General features: G+C 50.6%; 1 protein-coding gene across 1 annotated transcript in view; it reads right to left on the bottom strand.

The window, feature by feature from the left end:
• Positions 1 to 8,972, bottom strand: part of Pde8a (phosphodiesterase 8A) — a 113,542-nt gene extending 104,570 nt beyond the window's left edge. The window contains exon 1 of the mRNA XM_038314329.2: positions 8,683 to 8,972. Within this exon, the coding sequence (XP_038170257.1) occupies positions 8,683 to 8,847 (165 nt within the window). The 5' untranslated portion in view covers positions 8,848 to 8,972. The remainder of the gene's footprint in view (positions 1 to 8,682) is intronic.
• Positions 8,973 to 21,635: the final 12,663 nt, after the last annotated feature.

The following is a 21,635-nucleotide window of genomic DNA, read 5'->3' as shown; positions in this document are numbered from 1 at the left end:
ACCCCTTTTGTAGATTTGTTAGCAATTTAGTTTCCTCCTTTTTTCTTTTTTGATAGGGTTTTTTGTTTGTTTGTTTTGTTTTGTTTTGTTTTTTTACACAGCCTTGGCTGTCCTGGAACATGCTCTGTCTACTAGGCTGGCCTCGAACTCACAGAGATCCACCTGCCTCTGTCTTCTGAGTGCTGGGATTAAAGATGTGCGCCACCACTGTTGGCTTAATTTCCATTTTTAGTGACATATCCCTCCAAGTCTGCCCATTTTTCAGAGCTTTTTCTTCTTGAATTGGAAGAACCATATATATTTTGAGTACTGATCCTTTATTGATATACATTGCAAATATCTTTGTCAGTGGCATTGCTTCTCATTCTCTTTTGATAAGATCTGCATTTTTAACTTAGTTTGCAACTTTTCCTTTATCATAAATGCCATATATATGACCCAGGTTCAATTCCCAGCACTCACACGGTGGCTAAGAACTGCCAGTTAACTCTAGTTCCAAGAGATCTAACACCTTCTTCTGGCATCTACAGTCACTGCATGCACATGGTGCACAGACATATGCTGGCAAAACACCTACACACAAAAATGAAAGTAAAAATTATTTTTTAAAGAATATATGTCTTAAAGAAAGGTATCCTTTGGGGCTGGTGAGATGGCTCAGAAACTAAGAGTGAGGATTGCTCTTGTAAGGGCCCAAGTTTGGTTCCAGCATTTATGTCTGGTAGCTCACCACTGCAGAGGATCCAATGCCTCTGGCTGCTCTGATACCTGCACTCAGGTGCACATGCGCGCGCACACACACACACACACACACACACACACACAGTTTTTGTTTTAAATTTCTGACACAGGGTCTTACTATATAGCACTGACTGTCCTGGAACTCACCATGTAGACAGGACTAGCCTTGAACTCAGATCCGCCTGCCTCTGCCTCTGCTTCCTAAGTGCTGGAATTAAAGGTGTGCACCACCACTTTCAGCCTAAATAAATCTTGAAAAATAGAGAGGAAAGGAGGAAGGGAAGGAAGGAGGAAGGGAAGGAGGGAGAGAGGGAGGGAGGGAGGGAGGGAGGGAGGGGCCAGAAGAGGGAGAAAGATGTTGGGGAGAGGATTCATCTGCCTCTGTAGCTCAGTGAGTAAAAAAGTTCTTGCTGCCAAGTCTGACTACCTGAGTTTAGTCCCCGGGTTTCATGTGGTGGAGGGACATCAACGCCCATAAGCTGTCCTCTGACATTGACATGCACGCTACGGTGTGAACAAGCACACCCACAAAATAAGTTTTAAAATGTGTAAAAAAGAAAGGGGTCTGTCCTCGCATTCACAAAGTCCCGGGTTTGCTCACCAGACTGACGGAGGGGAAAATGAACATGGTCAATCCTTACATGCTATAATGAAACACTTTTTAAAGACACTTGAGTGTCTTGCCATAAGGCAGGTATTCTAGTTTCCTTTGGTTTTTTCTTTTATCTGCGTGTGTGAGAGGAGTTGCTGGAGACTGAACCCAGGCCCTGCCACATGCTAGACAATTGCTTTATCACTGAACCATGAAGCCACATCCCAGCCCTCTCTAGTTGACAGAATGCAAGACCAGGACTTGACAATTACATTACCAATCTGGTGAAGTGGGGGTCAGTCACATCTCTAGCTTCTTCTCCTATACTCTGTCCACGGCACCTCACTGGAGAGCTGCCATCAGCTCCAAACACCTAAGGACAGCACGGGGGACGCTCTGGGTTGTCCGTTAGTGGTGAGAAAGGAGCTGAAGCAGTCATGCAGGATGGATACAGTGAACACAGACGAGCTTAAGACACAAGAAGGTCTGCTCCCAAGCCAGACAGAGGAAAAGTCCTGGCGAGTCCTGCATCTCTGACTCCTCTGAAGTCATACCAAAGTTCAGGGAAATTCGCAACATCCTTCCTGTCCGTGTGGATGGGCAGACTACATTTCATGCTTGTGGCTGAGGAGCAGCAGCATAAAACTTGTCAAAACAGCACTCTAACATGATACTCCACCGCTTCCTAGCACACCGAGCAGAACAAAAGGAGAGCAGAAGGAGGGGACCCAGAAACATTGCTCAGCTTAAACATGGCCAAAGCTGGAGACAAAAGTTTACTAATAACCGACAGATTAATCACTGGCTCAAGGGTATTTTGGCTTTTTGTTAAGACACGTGCAACACACCCTAACCATTTTTGCTAACTTTAAAGGAGAAGAGACAGATCTGGAAAATTGAGTACAAAGCCCTCCCAGGCTCAAAGCCGGGCTTGTTTATCAAATTCTTTAGAGTGTGCCCAGCACACGGGAGCTGCCATGAAACTAGGACATGGTCCTTGCCCTCAAGCAGCCTACACTCCAGAAGGCAGAGGCCTCAAGAAGCAACTCTAGGCCTCTAAGGTGCAAGCCCTGCCAGGGGCTCAAGAAAGCTTCTGGTTAGACCTCGAGTAACTCTGGATGCCTACATGCAAGCACTCAGGAGGAGTACACCAGGCAAGAGTCAAAGGGAACACAGATTCTGGAGAGCCAAGCTAAGGAAGACAATCTGGAGCCTGAGGAGGGGTAAGGGTAAGAGTTCCTAGGATTCACCAGCTGGTTTCAGACAGCAAAGAGGACAGACTAGAGACAGGAGAGTTAATTTTGTGGATAACTGGGACAGGACTGAACTGGCTATAACTTCCACAAACAAAGGAACTTAAAGCAGGGCCATAAACCAACTTCCTCAATGAGTGAAGACCTAACAGCATCATAGAAATACAAATTCAGAGCCAGGTGGTGGCGCACGCCTTTAATCCCTGCACTTGGGAGGCAGAGGCAGGCGGATCTCTGTGAGTTTGAGGCCAGCCTGGTCTACATGGGCTAGTTCTAGGACAGGCTCCAAAGCTACAGAGAAACCCTGTCACAACAACAACAAAGTAAATATATAAATTAGTTAATTAAATTTAAAAGAAGAAAGAAAGAAATATAAATTCAGGACACCCCATTAAAACTCAGGTGACTAGGCCTGGAGACATGGCTCAGTGCTTAAGAGCACCGGCTGCTCTTTCAAAGGACCCAGGTTCAGTTCCCGGCACCTGTATCCGTGGTTCACAGCTCCAAGTAACTCCAGCTCCAAGGGATCCATTCTTCTGGCCTCCCTGGGCACTGCATGGGTATGGTGCACAGGCATACACTCAGGCACATCAAATAAATAAATGAGGGGACTGGAGAGATGGCTCAGAGGTTAAGAGCATTGGCTGCTCTTCCAGAGGACCCGGGCTCAATTCCCAGCACCCACATGGCAGATCACAACTGTTCTGGAACTCTAGTTCCAGGAGATGTGACACCTTTACACCAATGCAAACAAACAAAAACCCAGGTGACTTCATTTATAGCGTAGTGCAGAAGTTCTCAACCTCCCCAATGCTGCGACCCTTTAATACAGTTCCTCATGTTGTCTTGACCCTCAACCATAAACTATTTTGTTGCTACTTCATAACTGTAATTTTGTGCTACTGTTATGAGTCGTTGTGTAAATACTCATGTTTTCCAATGGTCTTAGGTGATCCCTGTGTAAGCCCAGCCCCAAGAGGGGTTATGACCCAAAAGCTGAGAACCAGTGGCCTAATGGAAGGCCAATCCACGAGAAGGGGATGAAACAGGCAGTTAAGAGAGCAACAGTCTAGAGGGTAAGAGCCAGGAATAATGTGTTCTGACCCTAGCTTGATGATGTGGCCCTGGGTGAGTCTCAAACCACCGGTGCCTTATCTGCAAGAGAAAATGACATCAGCCACCCTACAAGGTTGAGAGACTCAAGGCGATACCATCTACAACACATCTAGTACAAGCACAAGGCTTACAGAGTAGAACGCATCCAAGAAACGGCAAGAGCTGCTAATAGAGACAGTCTGCACTCCGTGAACAAGCCCATTGGCCCGTATTATCCCCCAGCGAAGAAACCACCAGCCTTGGCCTGGGCCAGGCTCGGGCCTGCTCCGAGCCTCACTTCTCCCTCTGCTCTTTAATCCTACTTTTTGTTCTAACTTTCTGAAATCATCTGTCCTAAAGCATTTTAGGTTATTCTGAGGCATCAACCTCCCATCATGAAATTCGCCCTGTTTCTGTTTAAGAACTCAATCTAAATGAGCAAGCCAGATGAGGAGAACCAGTGTCCTCAAACCACTTCAGACGGAGCATAAATGCCTGAAGGGACCATGGGCCCCTTCAGAAACTTCACTTCAGAATGGAAAAGATCAAGGTTGACCCAGAGCAGGTGATGGAATTCTGAGATATCATTCTTAAGATTCACAGTTGAATTTATGGTGGTAATGACAGTTAGTATTGGCTTTATATATACATGCATTACGGTTGCTTGGTGAGGTAAATATATATTTTAGAGTAAGGGTTGTTCCCTGATCTTAATTTTCATGTGTTTAAGTTTGCCTAAATTAAAGCGATCTGTCCTCATGTGTTATCTGATGTTGTTACTCTGCCAAGTTACTGAGTGTCTCTCTCTGAGAGTGGGAAATATTTTTGAAATATTATGATATAGGTGGTTATCAATGCAAAGAATTTCATGTATCTAGCAAGAGCTCAAGAAAATTTTTTAAATTCTTCATAGCAAAGCCTGGCAAAAGACTCTATACATGGAAAGCCATGAACACAATAGTGTGCAGCTCACCGTCCCGCCCTCCTGAGATAAACTACCACATCACAGTAGGAACACAGAGAGCGGGTTTGCTCAACTACACCTGCACAGGGAAACTGTCGGTAAATCTCAGTGGAAAGACAAAACCAGCTGACACACACCAAGAGAAAATTGCTTTATTTAACAAGCAAAGATGCGATTGATTTTTATAAAAATTAACACCAGGCAACCAATCTTATCCTAATATAGATAATAATAATTATACTAGAGCTAAAAGGTCAGTTCATAAAATGGTTAGTTTGTCCAGTTCTTTGGAGAAAGGAAGATGGTCGAAAGAAACAAGGAGGAAGACTGGGAAGAGGGAGAGGAAGGCAGTAAAAGGTCGGAGCAAAGCAAAAGGAGGAGGAGAGAATTAGACCCGGAGCGAGTCTGATGGGGACACCAGCACTTGGTCACAAGTCCTGCTGTGGACTGCCCACGAAGCCTTACAACTTTACAAAAAAAAAAAAAAAAAAAAAAAAAAAACCAACACGAAGCAGAAGCAGAGGTGCACGCCTTTATCCCAGCACTCAGTAGGCAGAGCCGGGAGGATCTCTGTGAGTTCGAGGCCAGTGTAGGACAGCCAGAGCTATGTAGTGAGATCTGGTCTCACAAAACAAACAAATGAAAAACCCACAAACAACAAAGCTCACTAGGATGAATATATCTTATCCCCTGGGTACAGTTCTCTGGGGAGCAACACCCAAAGGCTCCCACAAAAGCAGTCTGAGCTTCACAGCCTCCACTCTAGCTAAAACCCCTGTCTGTTTCTCCTTTATAGGAACGAGAGATTTTGCACTTCTACAGCTTGTTTCATGCAATTCAACTACTGTTTATGGAGGGCCTACTGTGTACCAGACCTAAGGGACACTGCAAAAATAGGTATGACTGCCCACCTCACAGAGCTGATGAGGAGGGCTGGAGAGCCCAGGGCACGAGCCGTCAGTGGTCTGTTGGGTGTTGAAACACATGAATGTCCTAAGGGTACCTCAAGTCCCCACTGAGGGAAAGGGAAACAGAGTCAATTTAAAAACCAACAAGACAATATTGAAATGTTACAGCTGACGCGCACGCTGGTTAAGGATAAAAGCGTGAGTGTTCAAGCTGAACGCAGCATTCATGATCTGTGACCACACCGGCTCTAGAACTCCCGGATAAACAAACAGCCAGAGTATTTTCAGTGATACTCAAGGAGGTTCACACGCTCTCCTCCAATGCATTTCAGATCTTAAAGGGCCTCTACAACCATTAAGAACTAACCCACATTGTCCTACTGTTAGGCATGTTTCTTATTCTTTGACTACTATAATCTCACGGCAGGAATCAGAGCCTCTTGTGGCTTGCCTAAGACAGAACCTTAAGAAAGGGGCTGGATATTAAAGAGGTCTAGAAAATGCAACTCTAAAAACCCTTTGGAAGATCACAAGATATCTTAAGTAGTTGACTCTGACAAGTCGTGCATACAAAAACAAAGAAAAAAAAAAAAACCTGGCTGAAGCTGGTTTTAGGGGCATGCACATATAGTGTACCAGGAAGGTGGGGAGCTGAAGTAGCAGGACCCCAAAGTTCCAGGGCGCTGTGGGTACCACACCAAAACACTATCAGAAAGAGAGAAAGCAGGGATAGAAGTGGGGGGGAGGAAGGGAGGAACTCTGCTGAACTTACTGATGATCATAGAACCCTTTCTTTGTGTGATACTTGCTAACTGTCCACAGACTGCTGCATGGGATTACTTAGGAAATACATCACAGTGTAAAGCACACACTGTTCAATCTGAAATGTATTTAACCAGTCTTCCGGCAGCTCTGAGGACTGTTTAATGTACGCTGTAGGAATATAGAACGTCCTTCACCTCTGTGGTTGTCTGCTTTGTCTCGCTGAAGCCAGCTCACTGAGCGGCTAGGCCACCCGGACAGCAAGCCCAGGGGATCTGCCTTTCTCCACCCCACTCCAGCCGCAGCACCAGGGTTAAGGTGAATGCCCAGCTTCTGTGTGGGTGCTGGGGATCTGAACCCAGGTTTTCAATCTTACCTGACAGGCCCTCAACCATCTAAGCTACGTCCAAGCTCCCTGCTCCAAGAATTTTTTTTAATGAACTAGAATGGGCTCTTATGATATTAACAAAGAAGCAAATTATGTGTAATTTGATCTTGCTAAAGCTTTTCCTCTCTAACATGTATTTTTTCAATTTCTAGAGTATATTTAATCTGAATTTTAAGAGACATTTGCTGAGCTGAAGACAAGCTGTGATTACTTCCGCTCTATTACCTGATATGCCTAAACTAGCTATCTGTCACTGAGACTTGGCAGCAGAAGGGACCACTCAGGAATAAAACACAGGAGGCGCTTCCCTTTCTATTGGTGATGTCACTGTAATTTGTAATTCGTCTCCTCCTCTGTATGTGTTAATTTTTAAGCCTATCTTAAGTGTTTTATAGACAAAACTGCAGTGACAGAAGTTGAGTAAACAATAAAAAATAAACCCAACAGTTATTTGGCACCTATTATATGCATCCCGCGAGGCTAGCCACCATACGGATGAACACACTGTCTAGGCCGTAACACAGGCAAAGGTCTGTCGGCACAGAGTATAGGCACAGGAACTCAAACCCAGAAACCAGAGGAAGGCAGGAGAGTAAGTTGCTACCCGGAAAGGTTCACAAGATGTCTAATAGAAATTTTAAGACCACCAGGCCACCACCAAAAAAAGGCCTGTATGAAGTAAGGTGTCTCACTTAAAGGAGGACTTTGGAATTTAATATTGGCTAATGAAAAAAAATGTTAGATTTGGGTCCAAACTACTACAGTTAAGGCTTCCCACGTTCTACTTCATCTGTAGTGTCCAGTTTGTAAGTCTGTTGTGCTTATTAAGTTTCTCATCAAAAGCAGTTTGTTCTACAGCCTAAACTCTTAACCGTCACGGGTTTCTTTAACGCAACCACAGCAGAAAGAACTCAACTTTGGATGATCTGCACAAGGCTGAATTTTCACTCAGAGTTCTGGTAGGGCGGGGCAACCACTCACTCCAGCACGGAAAGCTGGACACGGTCTTCCCTTTCATATAGAAGTAGTGCCATGATGATAGCTGGAAATTAAAGACAGCTAAGCAGATCAACTGCATCCTTCAAATTTGGGAGGTTCCGCGGAACTTAGTAAGGAATTTGATTTTTAAAAATTTGCTAGTAACGAGGGGTCTACGTTCAAACCCTGCAGCCAAGCACACCGGGGATTGATTTACTATCTTAAGGAAACAAAACCCGATGCAGGAGGTGTCGCTCTAAAATCCCACATGTAAGCGGAAAGCCGCCTCGGTGAACTTTTTATCTTTCCTTCGGAAAACCTTAGCCCTCGAAACTCACGATAAAAAGCTGAGGCGAAAGGCGCTGGGGGAAGACATGCAATGAAAAAACAACGCGAAAACCCTGGGAGTCCCAGTCCGACTGCCTCCATCAAAGATTAACTCTGCCCTGCTGGATCCTTCAAAGATCACGTCTCCAGGAGTTATTTTCTAATTACATAGGCTTTAACTACCACACGTACGCTATTAAACCTGAACTTCAGATAGCATGTGCAGTGAAGCCAAACCGATGTTCCAGGTCACATTTCAACAGTCCCAATTAAGTGGAAAAGTGAAACTGCTTGTGCAAAGAGGGGACAGAGGTTGGGATAAACGAGGCACGGCGTGGGGGGGGGGGGGTGTCACGCCCAAGACCCTTCCCAGAGCTGACGACCCACCCCTTTCTGCTCTGAGAACTGCAAGTGCAAAGTGCACCCTGGTTTTACCGTCTCAGAGCTGTGCCAGACTATCTCGGGGGCCCCCACCTACGGGCCCCCACCCACCCTCGGCAGGGAACTGACTCGAGGCGTCCCACCGGGCCAAGGAACCAACGGACGTTGAAAACCTCGGTCCGCGACAAGCCCGCAGAGCTGGCGACGAGCGGCGTCGGTCAACTGAACGGCGGCCGCCTAGAGGACCCCGCCGACCCCACCACGTCTGCCCCGCTCCCGGAGGTGCTGCTCACCTTCGAGGCGCCGCCGTCGGAAGGCTGAGGCTCCACCAGCCTGGCGCGGCTGGAGCCGGGCGCGGTCGACCGTCGCTGTCTAGACCGCGGCGCGGGGCCCGACGCGTCCGCGTCCAGGTTCTGCGCTCGGTGGTCGAAAATGCGGACGCTCGGAGCGCAGCCCATGCTGGCGGCGGCGCCGCGTACACACTGGCTGGCAGCAGCGATCCGGTCAGCAAACAGCCAGCCCGGCGCCTCGGGGCCGCCGCGGGCGCCTTGTCATCGCGGCCTGAACTGGCGAGCGGGCGAGCGGGCGGGCGGACGGTGGCGAGCGCGGGGCTCGCGGCAGGAAGCGCGGCCACCTCTTCTATCGCGCTGCGGGCGCGGCGGCGGCGGCAGAGGCCGTGGGGAGGGGGCGCCGGGGCGGGAGGCGCGCCGCGGACGCCCCTCCGAACATGCCCTTCCTGAGGCGGGAGCCGCCGCCGTCTCCCTCACATCGCCGCGCGCGCCTCGGCCACCGCGCTTCCGGGGAAAGTCGGGGGAGGAGATTAGCGCTCTCGCCACCGGGAGCCGCGAGCCCGCGCCGGCGTTAGCCCCGCCGCCCTCTCCTCGTCCGACTCTCGAGGAACCGGCGCTCGCCGGGCGGTACCCGGCAGAGAAGCGCCCCCTAGTCGGGGCGACCGTGGGGGAAGCCTCGCCCTCTGGTCCCGCGCCGCGAGCTGCACGGGGGAACCGGCGCGCCGAGGGAGCGAGCGGCTCGGTTCCGCTCGGGCCGCGCCGTCGAGAAGCGCGCCAAGGCGGCGGCACGAGCCAGCCAGGACTTGCGCGGCCGAGCCTTCCGCTCCGCGCTCCGGACCGCGTCTTGCGGGCAACGCGCCGCGCCCAGCCCCCAGCGGTGACCTCCAGCGGCTGCTGGCGTCAATGCAAAGCAGCTGGGGCGCCCGCCGCCTGCTCCCGGGACCGCCCGTCCAAGAGCATGCGCGGCCGCGACCGCAGGGGCTCCCAGCCAGCCTGCCCAGCAAGAGAGGAAGGGACTTGCTCGAAGACACAGCAATGCTGCTTCGGGGGCCACCCGCCTCGTTCACTGTCACACATCGCTGTGTTTGAGACTTGGAGCTTGAGCATCCGTTACGAGGCCGGTTGGAAGGATTTCATTACGAGGTGACCAGAAGGCCACGGGGGCACCACACTCCTGTTCCCAGACATTATTACCAGGGGCAGCAGCCCTTGCTCCGAGACCTGGCACGGCACGCCTCTGGGTGCACCGGGATCGGTACGACTGCGAGGCTTCGAAGCTACAGTACGTGGAAGGCCGGTCCTCTTAACCAAATGACAGTTCCAGGTTCAACAGCCCCAGGAATCAGAACCAAGGGAAGGGATGCGCGCCCGTCCAGCAGGGATCAGGCCTGTGAGGACCCCGGAATAAGATGTCAGAACTGTAGCCCTCACAGGGCCCTCTCTGTGGCTGAAGCTGCAGGGCAACGCCCCTGGGTGTGCATCTGGTACCCAGAGCCACTCACTTCGGGGGCCCTCCCGCCCTTCCTTGCTCTCCAGGTCCGCCGGGACCCCGGCGGGGCTGTAGCTTCCTTTCCCCTGTCCACACCTTTCCTACCCGCACCCGGGAGCGACCCTGAGAAGCCCAGGCTCCCGGCCCGCGGGCTGGCTACTGTTAAGACCCGGAGATGTGTTCCGGGCTCAGGTCCCTGCTGCCCCGCTGAGACGGACACAGGTGCTTCATTTCTGTCGCAGCTCCGACGCCCTTGAGCATCGATCTTCCAGACGAAAGGAGGGCGCGTGGAGGCTTCGGGAGCGGATAAGGCTGGAGCAGCTCTGGCCATTGGCACGTGGCTCCTTTGTCAAGTTAAAGCGCTCTGTCTTATAAAAGTCTCACTGGCTCCGTGGAGGTGTCTTGAAAAAACAGGAGGGGATGTAATATCACCCGTTATTCCACCCAAATTGTAGTGTTTTTGACTAGCAACCTTAGAGGGTAGTTTTTTCAGCTGGCATCTGGATCCCTGGAAAAAATGCCTTTAGCCACAGAGGCGCTTGCAAATCTAAGGCTCTTCTCCCCGCCCACAAGAAGTCTGGCCTTGAGAACTTCACACTGACCTTGCTTGTGAAGCTCCAGGAAGCCCCAACCCTCCTGGCCCTCCCCGCACAGGCTGGCTCGCAGCGTTCCTGCTTTGTCTTGGGGATCCTTGAGCTTCATGTCAATAACAGGGTGGGGCTGAGGAAAAGGGGCTCATCTGGAAACCAAAGACTGCTGGTTCCTTCCCCTCCTCCCCCTCCACCATCCTGACTTGGTTGCTTACTGTCTCTAATCTCAAAACTGACCTCCCTCCCTGCCCTGCAATTTAGGGTTCCACAGATCTGGAAACCTGAGTGAAGGACACTCAGGCAGACTGGAGCCATCTGTTCACTTGTGGGGTGGAGAGAGCCCACTTTTCCTGGTTCTTAAGACCTTAGGCTGGGTCGCTGTTGGAACTGTGGAGAGTAAGCCATCCCATCCCTCCTCAGGCTAGAATCTGCACCTGCAGATCTTTGAAAACAACCTGTGAAACCAGAGAGATTCTGCAGGCCTCAGAGAGTAAACCTTCCTGATGTATGGCACCCAGTCCATCACCCAGAGTGTTCAGGGCCGGTAAAGAAATCCACCCAGGGCTGGAGAGATGGCTCGATGGTTATGAGCGGGCACTGCTCATGCAGAGAAGTCCCAGCTCCCACGCCAGGTACCTACAGCCAGCCGCCTTACTCCAGCTCCAGGGGATGTGACTACACTCCCTCTTCTGTCCCACACTCATGCATACAGACGCACATGCAGCGCGTGCAAAATAAAGTTTAAAAAAAAACACCAGTTCTGGGGACTGAGGCAGAGGACTTACCATGTGTTTGAGGCCAGCCAAATCTATATGACAAGTCCCTGTATGAAATTGAAGGAAAAAAGGGGGGGGGGGCTACAGAGTTGGCTCCGTAGTTAAAAGCACTTGCTGCTCTTCGGTTCCTGACACCCCGATAGTGGCTCCAGGTACAGGTTGTTGGATGCCCCCTTCTGAGCTCCAGAGACACCAGGCATTCGTGTGCGCATACATACATTCAGGCAGGACATTCACACGATTTTTTAAAAGTCTAAAAAAATTTTTAAAAAAAAAACCACCAAGAGTCTCAGAGAACTTAATCTGAGTCCTACACAGAGGAGACGCCCTGCCCCCAACAGTGCTGGCCAGCAGGCATCTCACTAGCAGGAGTAAAATCTACCCACAGCCCTGACATAGGAAGCCTGACAAGGGTGACTCAGACTTGTAGTTGAACATCCATTTCTGACTCCCAGGACTCAGCATGAGGTTCAGTGGGGCTGAGCCGAGGATGACCTCCGGATCTCAGCTCGATCTCCTTCCTGGGGCTTCAGTTTCTGCTGTCAGCCATTCTCAGAGATACTCCACTCCTGGGGGCTGGGAGAGAGGAGCTTCAGTCCCTGTGAGGCAAGAGCTGCCTATTGTTTCCCTGCTTCTCCAAAAGCTGCTCCAGCTTAGCCAGCCAGTTCTCCTCCCTCAGGGCCTTACTTCCTTCTCCACCCAGGGGCTGGCTGTCTTCAAAGACTACCGCTGGCAGAGCGGTCCCCAGGGCTCTGCTTGGGCCTTTCCCCACTGAGCTTGGCTGATGGAGGAGGGAGCTTTCTGACAACTTGAGACGTGACTCCCAGCCTTGCCCTTTCCTGGACCTTGGATGACCAACTTTACTTCTGTGAGCTGATTTTCTCTGCTGTAAATCTAGGATTAAAGATATCTTCCTCTTGGAGATTAGACGGGATCGCTGATGTCAAATGCCTATAATAACCACTGTGTCCCTTAGCATCCACTTTCCTCTGGGAATTGAACACCCGTTTCAGTTCTCATGTTCACCCAGCTCTGCCTTCAGTCCTAGTACTACGCGCGCGCGCGCGCACACACACACACACACACACACACCCTATAGGAAGAAATGGAATTTCCCAAACAAATCTATGGCTTCTACTTTACCAACTCCCCCATCCCCACTTTTCAAGACCTTGTAGAAATTACACTGGTTTTCCTTGGTTGTTGAGAAAGTGTCTCTCAAATTATCATTGTTTTCAAATTGTACATTCTATAAATTTATATGCAAATACATTCTGAAAAAAATAGTAAAGCATTTGAACCAAGCAGAGGTATATAGCGTACAGAAGAAAAAAGTAGGGGGAAGAAAAGCCAGGCACAGTGCCCTTAATTCTATCACTCCATATGTAGGCAGAGACAGGCAGATCTCTGTGAACTTGAAGCCAGCCTGGGCTACATAGGGAGTTGCAGGCCCCTCAGAGCTATATAATGAGAATCTGTCTGCCTCACAGAAAAAAGAAAGGCACTTCCCTTCTCCAAATATAACTATTAACAGTTCGCTAGACCCATCTCAACATTGAACATTACATGTGTGTATGTAGCACACCCCATACTATACTACAAAGAAGGATGCGGTGGACATCACTTAAAAGGCCTTGTGATAATGATTTATCTAAAAAAGTCTGTTGCCTGCTCCCTTGCCCCAGAAGGGGTGAAGGGAAATGAGATCAAAGACATTCAGCCCTCGCTGCCACTGAGACAGGAAACACACTGGCCACCTTCCCCGCCAGCCCCTGAATCAAGACCTTTCTGAGCTCTCTCTCCAGATTTGTATTTGTTTCTTTTTTAGCCCCTGGTATTTTATTCCCTGACTATCCCAGCCTTTCTCAGATAACAGACGAACAGGATTGACCACCTTCAGATAGAAGCCACAAGAAGGGTGGAGCGCCCTCTGGAGGCCAGAATGGTGGAGGCATAAAACCTCAGAGGTTCTGGTCCTTCTGCCTGCAGGACTCCATTGGGCCGCTGTGGTCCCCCCTTCAGTTTGGCTTGGTTCTTGTCATTGACCTGGGGCCCTGGTGTGACAACTCAGTGTGGACTCCTTTTCTCAAAATGGGCCTATTGATGTCATGGTTTGGGAAGTCTCCGGCTCCCAGCACACACCCCCATGTGTGACCCTGTGATTCCATCCACCCCTTCCTGCAGAGACTCCACCCCTCTTTCACCTACTGGATAAGCAGCAACTGTTCTGAACATTGTCCTGTGAGGCAAGTGCTGAGGGGCCAAGGGCTCACACCCAATCCAGGGAGAGCAAGGGAAGTGTACCACTGAAGACCAGAAGCCACCAAAACTTGTTCACCCTTCTGATACCTTGATCACCTAGAAAACATTTCCTGCGAAGCCTCAGGAACCCGCAGCCTCCATCTGCTCAGTCCCAGAACCTGTGATTTCCACCCCGGTTTGGAAGCCCTTGACCCAGGTTCTGTTTAGTTTGTTTTCTTACATTGCTGTTGTTCTGAGACTGGGCCTCTTGTAACCCAAGCTGGCCTCAAACTTGATATGTAGTCAATAATGACCTTGCATTCCTGATGCCCCTGCTTCTACCTCCCAAGTACAGAGATTCCAGGCCTTCACTGCCATGCCTGACTTCTTTGCCCCAAGTTCTTAATGTGTGGTGTTCCAGAGGGGTATCTGTCCCTATGCCTAGACCTGTGTAGTCACAGGTACTTAGCAGGTCTCTGTCTGGGTCATTATAGTCCTATATCTCTGTATTAGTTACTTTTGTCATCGCTGTGGCTAAATACCTGTGTGACAGTTGGTCTTGGCTGTCAACGTGACACCCCTAGGAAGAGGTAATCTCAGCTAAGGAACTGTCCTCATCAAACTGGCCTGTGGGCACATCTCTGGGGGATTTCTTTGATTGCTAGTTGATCTAGGAGGGCCCAACCCACTGTGGACAGTACTATCCTTAAGCAGTGGGTCTGGGTCTGAGGGCTGGAGAGCTGGCTCAGCAGTTAAGAGCACTTGTGCATACAGAGGACCCAGATTTAATTCCCAGCCCACACATGGTGTCTCGCGACCATCTGTAACTCCATCCCCAAGGGATCTGATACCCTCTTCTCCCCTCCGCAGCATCAGGCTTGCAAAACACTCTAACATGTAAAATAAATCAGTCTTTTTTAAAAATGCTGAGTGTGAACCTGGGAGCCAGTCGGTGAGCAGTGCTCCTCCGGGGTGCTTGCCTCAGTCCCTGTCTCCAGTGCCCTGAGTGACGGAGTATGACCTGAGAGTTGTGACAGAAAACAAACCCTTCCTTTTCTCCAACTTGCTTCCTGTCACAGCGTTTATTTCACTCAGAAAAGCAAGTTAGGGCAACCAGACAAAGGCATTGGAAAGGAAGGAGAGTTTCTTTTAGCTCACGGTCTGAGGGATGCAGGGATATTGGAAGCCAGAGTGTGAGGCAGCCCGTTCGGTTAGCTTCAGTGGGGAAACAAAGAGCTCCCCGCCAATACTGAGCTTGTTCTCACCTCTGTATCTAGTCCAGGATTCCAGTCCCGCAGGATGAAGACACCCCCCACCCCCTGCCCCAGCATAGGTCTTTCCTCTTCAGCTAGCCCTCCGGAGACACTCACAGATGGGCCCTGAGGTTGTCCCCTCAGTAGATTCTAACTTCTTCCAGTTGACAAAATCAACCATCGCCATCTCTGCCTTAGACTTTCTCTTTTCTTCTTCTAGAACAAAACAAAACATATGTGTGTGTTCAGCTACATGTGCAGATAAATATACACGTGGAGATTGGAGGTCAATGTTGGGTGTCTTCCTCAATCACTCACCACCATATGTTTTTACGGTGGGTCTCTCTCTGCATCTGGAGCTCACTGATTGGCTAGACAAGCCAGCAAGCCCCAGGATCTTCCTATCTCCACCTCTCCAGCACCAGGGTTATGGTGAGTTCTAGAGAAGGGAGCTCAGGTCCTCATAATTACAAGGAAAACATTTTACAGACTGAGCCATCTCCTTTCGCGCTGTCAGTGCAGCCCAAGCCAGGCTGGGATTGTAAGCCTTCCTGCCTCAGTCTCTTGACTGCGAAGTGTACAAGTGTACATTTCCTTGCCCCGCTAAAATTCTTGAGAGTTATCGAGCAAAAGTCTCTGGGGTTAGGTTGACCACCCCTGCCATGATTATCATTTCCACTATCACCACCAACTTCACCACATCATCACCGCCATCATCGCCATCACAACCGCTGTCACCCGACACCCCAGCAGCAGCAGCAGCAGCACAGCATCATTGTCACCATGGTCACCACTGAAATCACCATCATTCCCATCAGCAGCAGTCACCCCAATGCCACAGCTTCTGCAGCAAGTCCCCAGCCCCTTTGCACCAGGGCAGACAGGGCTCCCACAGCTCTTTTACTGGGACCCCCTCTGACTTTCTCCAAAGCTCTCACTGAGGACAGCCATGCTTCCTGTCTTATGACTGAGAAAACATAAAACGAAGGCAACCCCATGAACTCCAGCGTACCTTTGAATGACCTCATTCATTGGTCACTTACTGACTACAGATTCTTCAAAGGGCTGTCCCCCAGCCTGGGGCCACTTCCTTCAGCTGGGGATAACGTCCTTACTTGGGAGTAGATCCTCAGAGTTCTGAGGCCAGAGACTCTGCCAGGCTGACAAGGACCCGCAGAGTCTGACTGTGTCACTGCCCATCTCTGCCACCTCCATGTGGTCACTTAATGCCATGCTCCCTCCCCTCCCTCCCCTTCCTCCTCTCCCTTCCCTCCCTCTCTCTTCCTCCCTCCCTTCCCTCCCTCTCTCTTCCTCCCTCCCTTCCCTCCCTCTCTCTTCCTCCCTCCCTTTCCTCCCTCTCTCCTCCTCCCTCCCTTCTGGTGAGGGTTCACTGTGTTTCCCAGGCAGGCCTGCAATCCTTAGACGACCCTCCCAGCTCGGCCTCTGACGCAGCTGTGACTACAGGCATGCGCCGTCACACACAGCGCCATGTTTTCCTTTGGCAGATATGCATCCAGCTCCCCCTTCAGCTCCTCCTCCCACTCCACCGTCTTTATAACCTTGCTTACCCCTCCCTGGAGTGGGCTGGAGTGTTCTTCCGTTCATATACACTCATCTATATCATCACGTGACTCACCCTTCTGGGACAGATAGTTTGGGTTGTAGTGGATCAAAACCCAGTCCCAAAATGATGTTAGCAAACCGGAAGCGACGGGTCATTACAGCTGAGAGATCCAAGGTCAGCGCTGACTTCAGGTATGGCTTGATCAGGAACTCAATCCCTGACATTCATACTTGCTGACTGGATGGGCTCATGGGCCCATCTTAACCAATTGCTGTGGTCAGGGAAGCGGCGACAGTAAACTGTCTACCAGAATAATTTGAGCTGATACTCAAGGTAACTGTGGTTTGCCCCGGTCCCCATATATTATGTGGCTAGTCCTATCCATGTACCCTCAGTGTTCTGCTCAGGTATATACAGAGAAGAAGCAAGGATAATGGGGCGAATGCTCTGGTCACCCAGGCAGCTCCTATTGTAATCAATAGTGAGAATCCTCCCCTCATTCTGCTGGAGCCAGTCCTGACCTTAGCTCAGTCCTGTGCCTCCCTTAGTGGGAGGGATTTCAGAACCCCACCCCCAGGAGACTAGCACCAGAAGTAAAGTGTGACACAGGACGGTCCATAAAAGAGATGAAGGCAGGACCCTACTCTTTCCCACTGTCTCCATCCCAATCTTCCCACTTTGCAGCTGTCCAGGCTGTGCCCACTCTACCTGAAATAGGTCTGGCCTCTGGGTGGGAGCTCTGCTGGCCAGAGATGTCTGTGGAGAGGCGCAGTGGAGTAGCGCAACGCCTGCTCTATGTGCTACGGTACAGGTCACAAGTCGGGCAAGGGGCTGGAGATTGAAACACTCTCACAAACACACATGCCAAGAATGCCCCCTTTAGTGTGTTCTATGGCAGCTTATATAGGCTCTCCTTGACCAATGGCCATGCCCTAACTTTCAGCTGCAAGGTCACCAGAAACCACTCCTCTGCCATCAGGAACTCCTGAGGGTCTTGTGCTCAGAGCAGCTGCAAACACAGGAAAACAAGCTGTTTGCTCAGAGCAGCTGCAAGCACAGGAAAACAAGCTGTTTACTCCGATAGGCAAGGGGTCATAGGAAATTCAGGGTCTGGGGGTCCATGGTCCCCAAGACAGTGGATGCCCCACCTTAGGGAAGGGAAGCTGTGTGCCAAAAATGGCCCAGGATGAAACAGGACAACAGTGGCATTTGACATCTTTCTCTTTTTAATTATAACTTTCCTTTCCTGCCTCCCACCCCTCCCTCCCTCACTGGTGTGTGTGTTTGGAGGGGGGGAGATAGAGAGCGAGCATGAGAGAGAGAGAGAGAGAGAGAGAGAGAGAGAGAGAGAGAGAGAGAGAGAGAGAGAGAGAGCACTCATCGGCATACCATAACATGCGTGAAGATCAGAGGGCAACTTATAGGAGTCAGTTTTCTCCTTCTACCATATGGGACCTGGGGGTCAAACTCAGGTGGTCAGGTAGTCAGTCCCGACCACAAGCGCCTTCACCCACTAGGGTGTATTTGGGGACATCTGAGACCATGCTGATCATCATAGCAGAGGACCCAGCCTTATAGCCAAGATTCCAAAAAAGCAATTCAGTTGTTACTAAGAAGAAATATTTCTCTAGTGTGTCCAGATTCAAGGTAAAATTATATTGTTAGGTATCAGCAAAAAATTGGAAAATGCAATGGTTAAAAAAAAATCAGAGTGAGAGCTGGGCCAAGCAATCTGTGTCTGTAATCTCAACACTTGAAGTTAAGGTGGGAAGATCTCAAGGATGAGGCCAGCCTGGGCTAGATCAAGACTCTGTCTCAGGAAAAAAAAGAAAAGAAAAAAAAGGAGGGAAGGAGAGAGAGAGAGAGAGAGAGAGAGAGAGAGAGAGAGAGAGAGAGAGAGAAATAAAAAGCAGTGAGTGCCAGTGCTCGCTTTTCTGGAACCTTCTTAGCTTGGCTCCTCTCCAGCTCATTGACTAGGCCTCCCTCCTCTGCAAAGCTCCAGCCTGTTGTTTTGGGACATGGTCCCCTCTGCCCCTGGTGGCCTGCACCAGGCTGGTAGCCAGGCCCTAAGCACTGACTTGGGGTACTGGGGAAGCCACAGTTCTGAGGTTTCAGGGGGCTGCAGCTCAGGGGTCCAGGCACAAGCAGGGGAAAGCACACTCACAGGGTGGCTGGTGACAATCCTCAGGGGTCCAGGCACAAGCAGGAGAAGCACACTCACAGGGTGGCTGGTGACAATCCTCAGGGGTCCAGGCACAAGCAGGAGAAGCACACTCACAGGGTGGCTGGTGACAATCCTCAGGGATCCAGGCACAAGCAGGGGAAAGCACACTCACAGGGTGGCTAGTGACAATCCTCAGAGGTCCAGGCACAAGCAGGAGAAGCACACTCACAGGGTGGCTGGTGACAAATGAACCAAAACTCACTGACAGTCTCGCATGTGTATGGAAAGCCCCGTAGACCCGGGCAACCCAAGCTGATTGGCCACCTTTCACCCCCTTCACAACCCTTCCCCCCAACACAATACGCACACATACACACACACACAACACACATGCAACACACACAACATACACATAATACAATGCAACATACAACATACACACAACACACACATATAACACACACAACACACATCCACATTGTTACCTTGGACAGGAAACTATGTTTTACGAAGTTTGCATCTTGGCAAGCAATCCTCCCAGCTTTGTTCCTACACCTTCTCTGGGGACCCAGGTCCATGCCCACACCATGGTAGGAGAGGGGGAATCTCCACCCTGGCCTCACACCGACGTTCGCTTCTTCCTACTCCTTCCTTCCCCCATTGCATCAGAGCTAAGGCGGAAACCTTGCAGCCATACTACACGGAAACACCCCCGTGTAGTCCCTTCTAGTGCTCCATGAGACAATAGTGTCCTCACATCACTGGACAGGGAACAGGGCCTCAGAGTTAAGCAACCCACCCTCAGTCACACAGCGGAGAGCAAAAGAAAGCTGCCCGCTCTAATGTATCTGAAACTGGAGCCCGAATGTGTCCCCTGTACAGTAGGAGAGCTTCTGTAAAAGTAAACCCTAGAATAATAAGCTAAATATGGGCAGCTGAGGAGTCAAACATCACTGAGGCTTGGGAGGCAAGCAGTGCAATACGATACACCCCAGAGCGACTGTGGGCTGCTCTGTTCCCCGGGGCGAATGCAAAGCCGGTTACCAGAAGTATGTGGGGCTTTTGAAATGCCAGCCGCAACGATCATGAATCACTGTTTTCAAAGCTCTTAATCCAAAGCAACCTCCTTTTCCTCCTGGCTCCTTTCCTGATTTATCAATTCTCCCTTCTCCGGGTCCTGGGACTCGGGCCTGGCAGGTCTCACGAGAAATCTGCCACATCTCTGGGAACGTGTGCCCTGTGTGTATGATCCCCAAGCCTGCTTTGTAAGACGTGGAAAGCGAGTCATCAGATCAGTACAGCTGGAAAGTCGGACCGCTGAAGGGCCTAGTTAGGAGCGTTCTAGATTTATCCCTCCACGCAGGGATGCCTCACGGGGTGATTGTTGCCTGCCGGCACCAGACCCTACATGAAGAACACGGGACAACCAAAAAAAACCAGCCTCCAGTGAGTGCAGAACGTGGTGGGGGAGGCAGGTATCTCCTAAAGTCATGAGAGCTATGGGTGCTCTAAGTGTGTGCCCCAAGAGGAGAGGACTTCATCTTTGACAGGGTGAGACTGAGCGTCCAGAAGCCCTGTCCTGAGGTGAGACACAAGAAACAACATTTTTCCTTCATACCCCCAACTTAAAATTGCACTTGGTTTTTCTCTGGGAAGCCACAGTTACCTTGAGTATCAGCTCAAATTATTTTGGTAGACGGTTTACTGTCGCCACTTCCCTGACCACAGCAATTGGTTAAGATGGGCCCATGAGCCCATCCAGTCAGCAAGTATGGATGTCAGGGATTGAGTTCCTGATCAAGCCATACCTGAAGTCAGCGCTGACCTTGGATCTCTCCGCTGTGATGACCTGTTGCTTCTGGTTTGCTAACATCATTTTGGGACTGGGTTTTGATCCACTACAACCCAAACTATCTGTCCCGGAAGGGTGAGTCACGTGATAATATAGATGAGTGTATATGAACGGAAGAACACTCCAGCCCACTCCAGGGAGGGGTAAGCAAGGTTATAAAGACGGTGGAGTGGGAGGAGGAGCTGAAGGGGGAGCTGGATGCATATCTGCCAAAGGAAAACATGGCGCTGTGTGTGACGGCGCATGCCTGTAGTCACAGCTGCGTCAGAGGCCGAGCTGGGAGGGTCGTCTAAGGATTGCAGGCCTGCCTGGGAAACACAGTGAACCCTCACCAGAAGGGAGGGAGGAGGAGAGAGGGAGGAAAGGGAGGGAGGAAGAGAGAGGGAGGGAAGGGAGGGAGGAAGAGAGAGGGAGGGAAGGGAGCATGGCATTAAGTGACCACATGGAGGTGGCAGAGATGGGCAGTGACACAGTCAGACTCTGCGGGTCCTTGTCAGCCTGGCAGAGTCTCTGGCCTCAGAACTCTGAGGATCTACTCCCAAGTAAGGACGTTATCCCCAGCTGAAGGAAGTGGCCCCAGGCTGGGGGACAGCCCTTTGAAGAATCTGTAGTCAGTAAGTAACCAATGAATGAGGTCATTCAAAGGTACGCTGGAGTTCATGGGGTTGCCTTCGTTTTATGTTTTCTCAGTCATAAGACAGGAAGCATGGCTGTCCTCAGTGAGAGCTTTGGAGAAAGTCAGAGGGGGTCCCAGTAAAAGAGCTGTGGGAGCCCTGTCTGCCCTGGTGCAAAGGGGCTGGGGACTTGCTGCAGAAGCTGTGGCATTGGGGTGACTGCTGCTGATGGGAATGATGGTGATTTCAGTGGTGACCATGGTGACGATGATGCTGTGCTGCTGCTGCTGCTGCTGGGGTGTCGGGTGACAGCGGTTGTGATGGCGATGATGGCGGTGATGATGTGGTGAAGTTGGTGGTGATGGTGGTGATTAGGGTGATGGTGGTGGGTTGGTGATGATGCGGGTGGTAAT

Source organism: Arvicola amphibius, chromosome 12, assembly GCF_903992535.2.
Source record: "Arvicola amphibius chromosome 12, mArvAmp1.2, whole genome shotgun sequence".
NCBI classification, from domain to species: Eukaryota; Metazoa; Chordata; class Mammalia; order Rodentia; family Cricetidae; genus Arvicola; species Arvicola amphibius.
The sequence above is the reverse complement of the archived record's forward strand: the minus strand, read 5'-3'. Positions and strand labels throughout refer to the sequence as shown.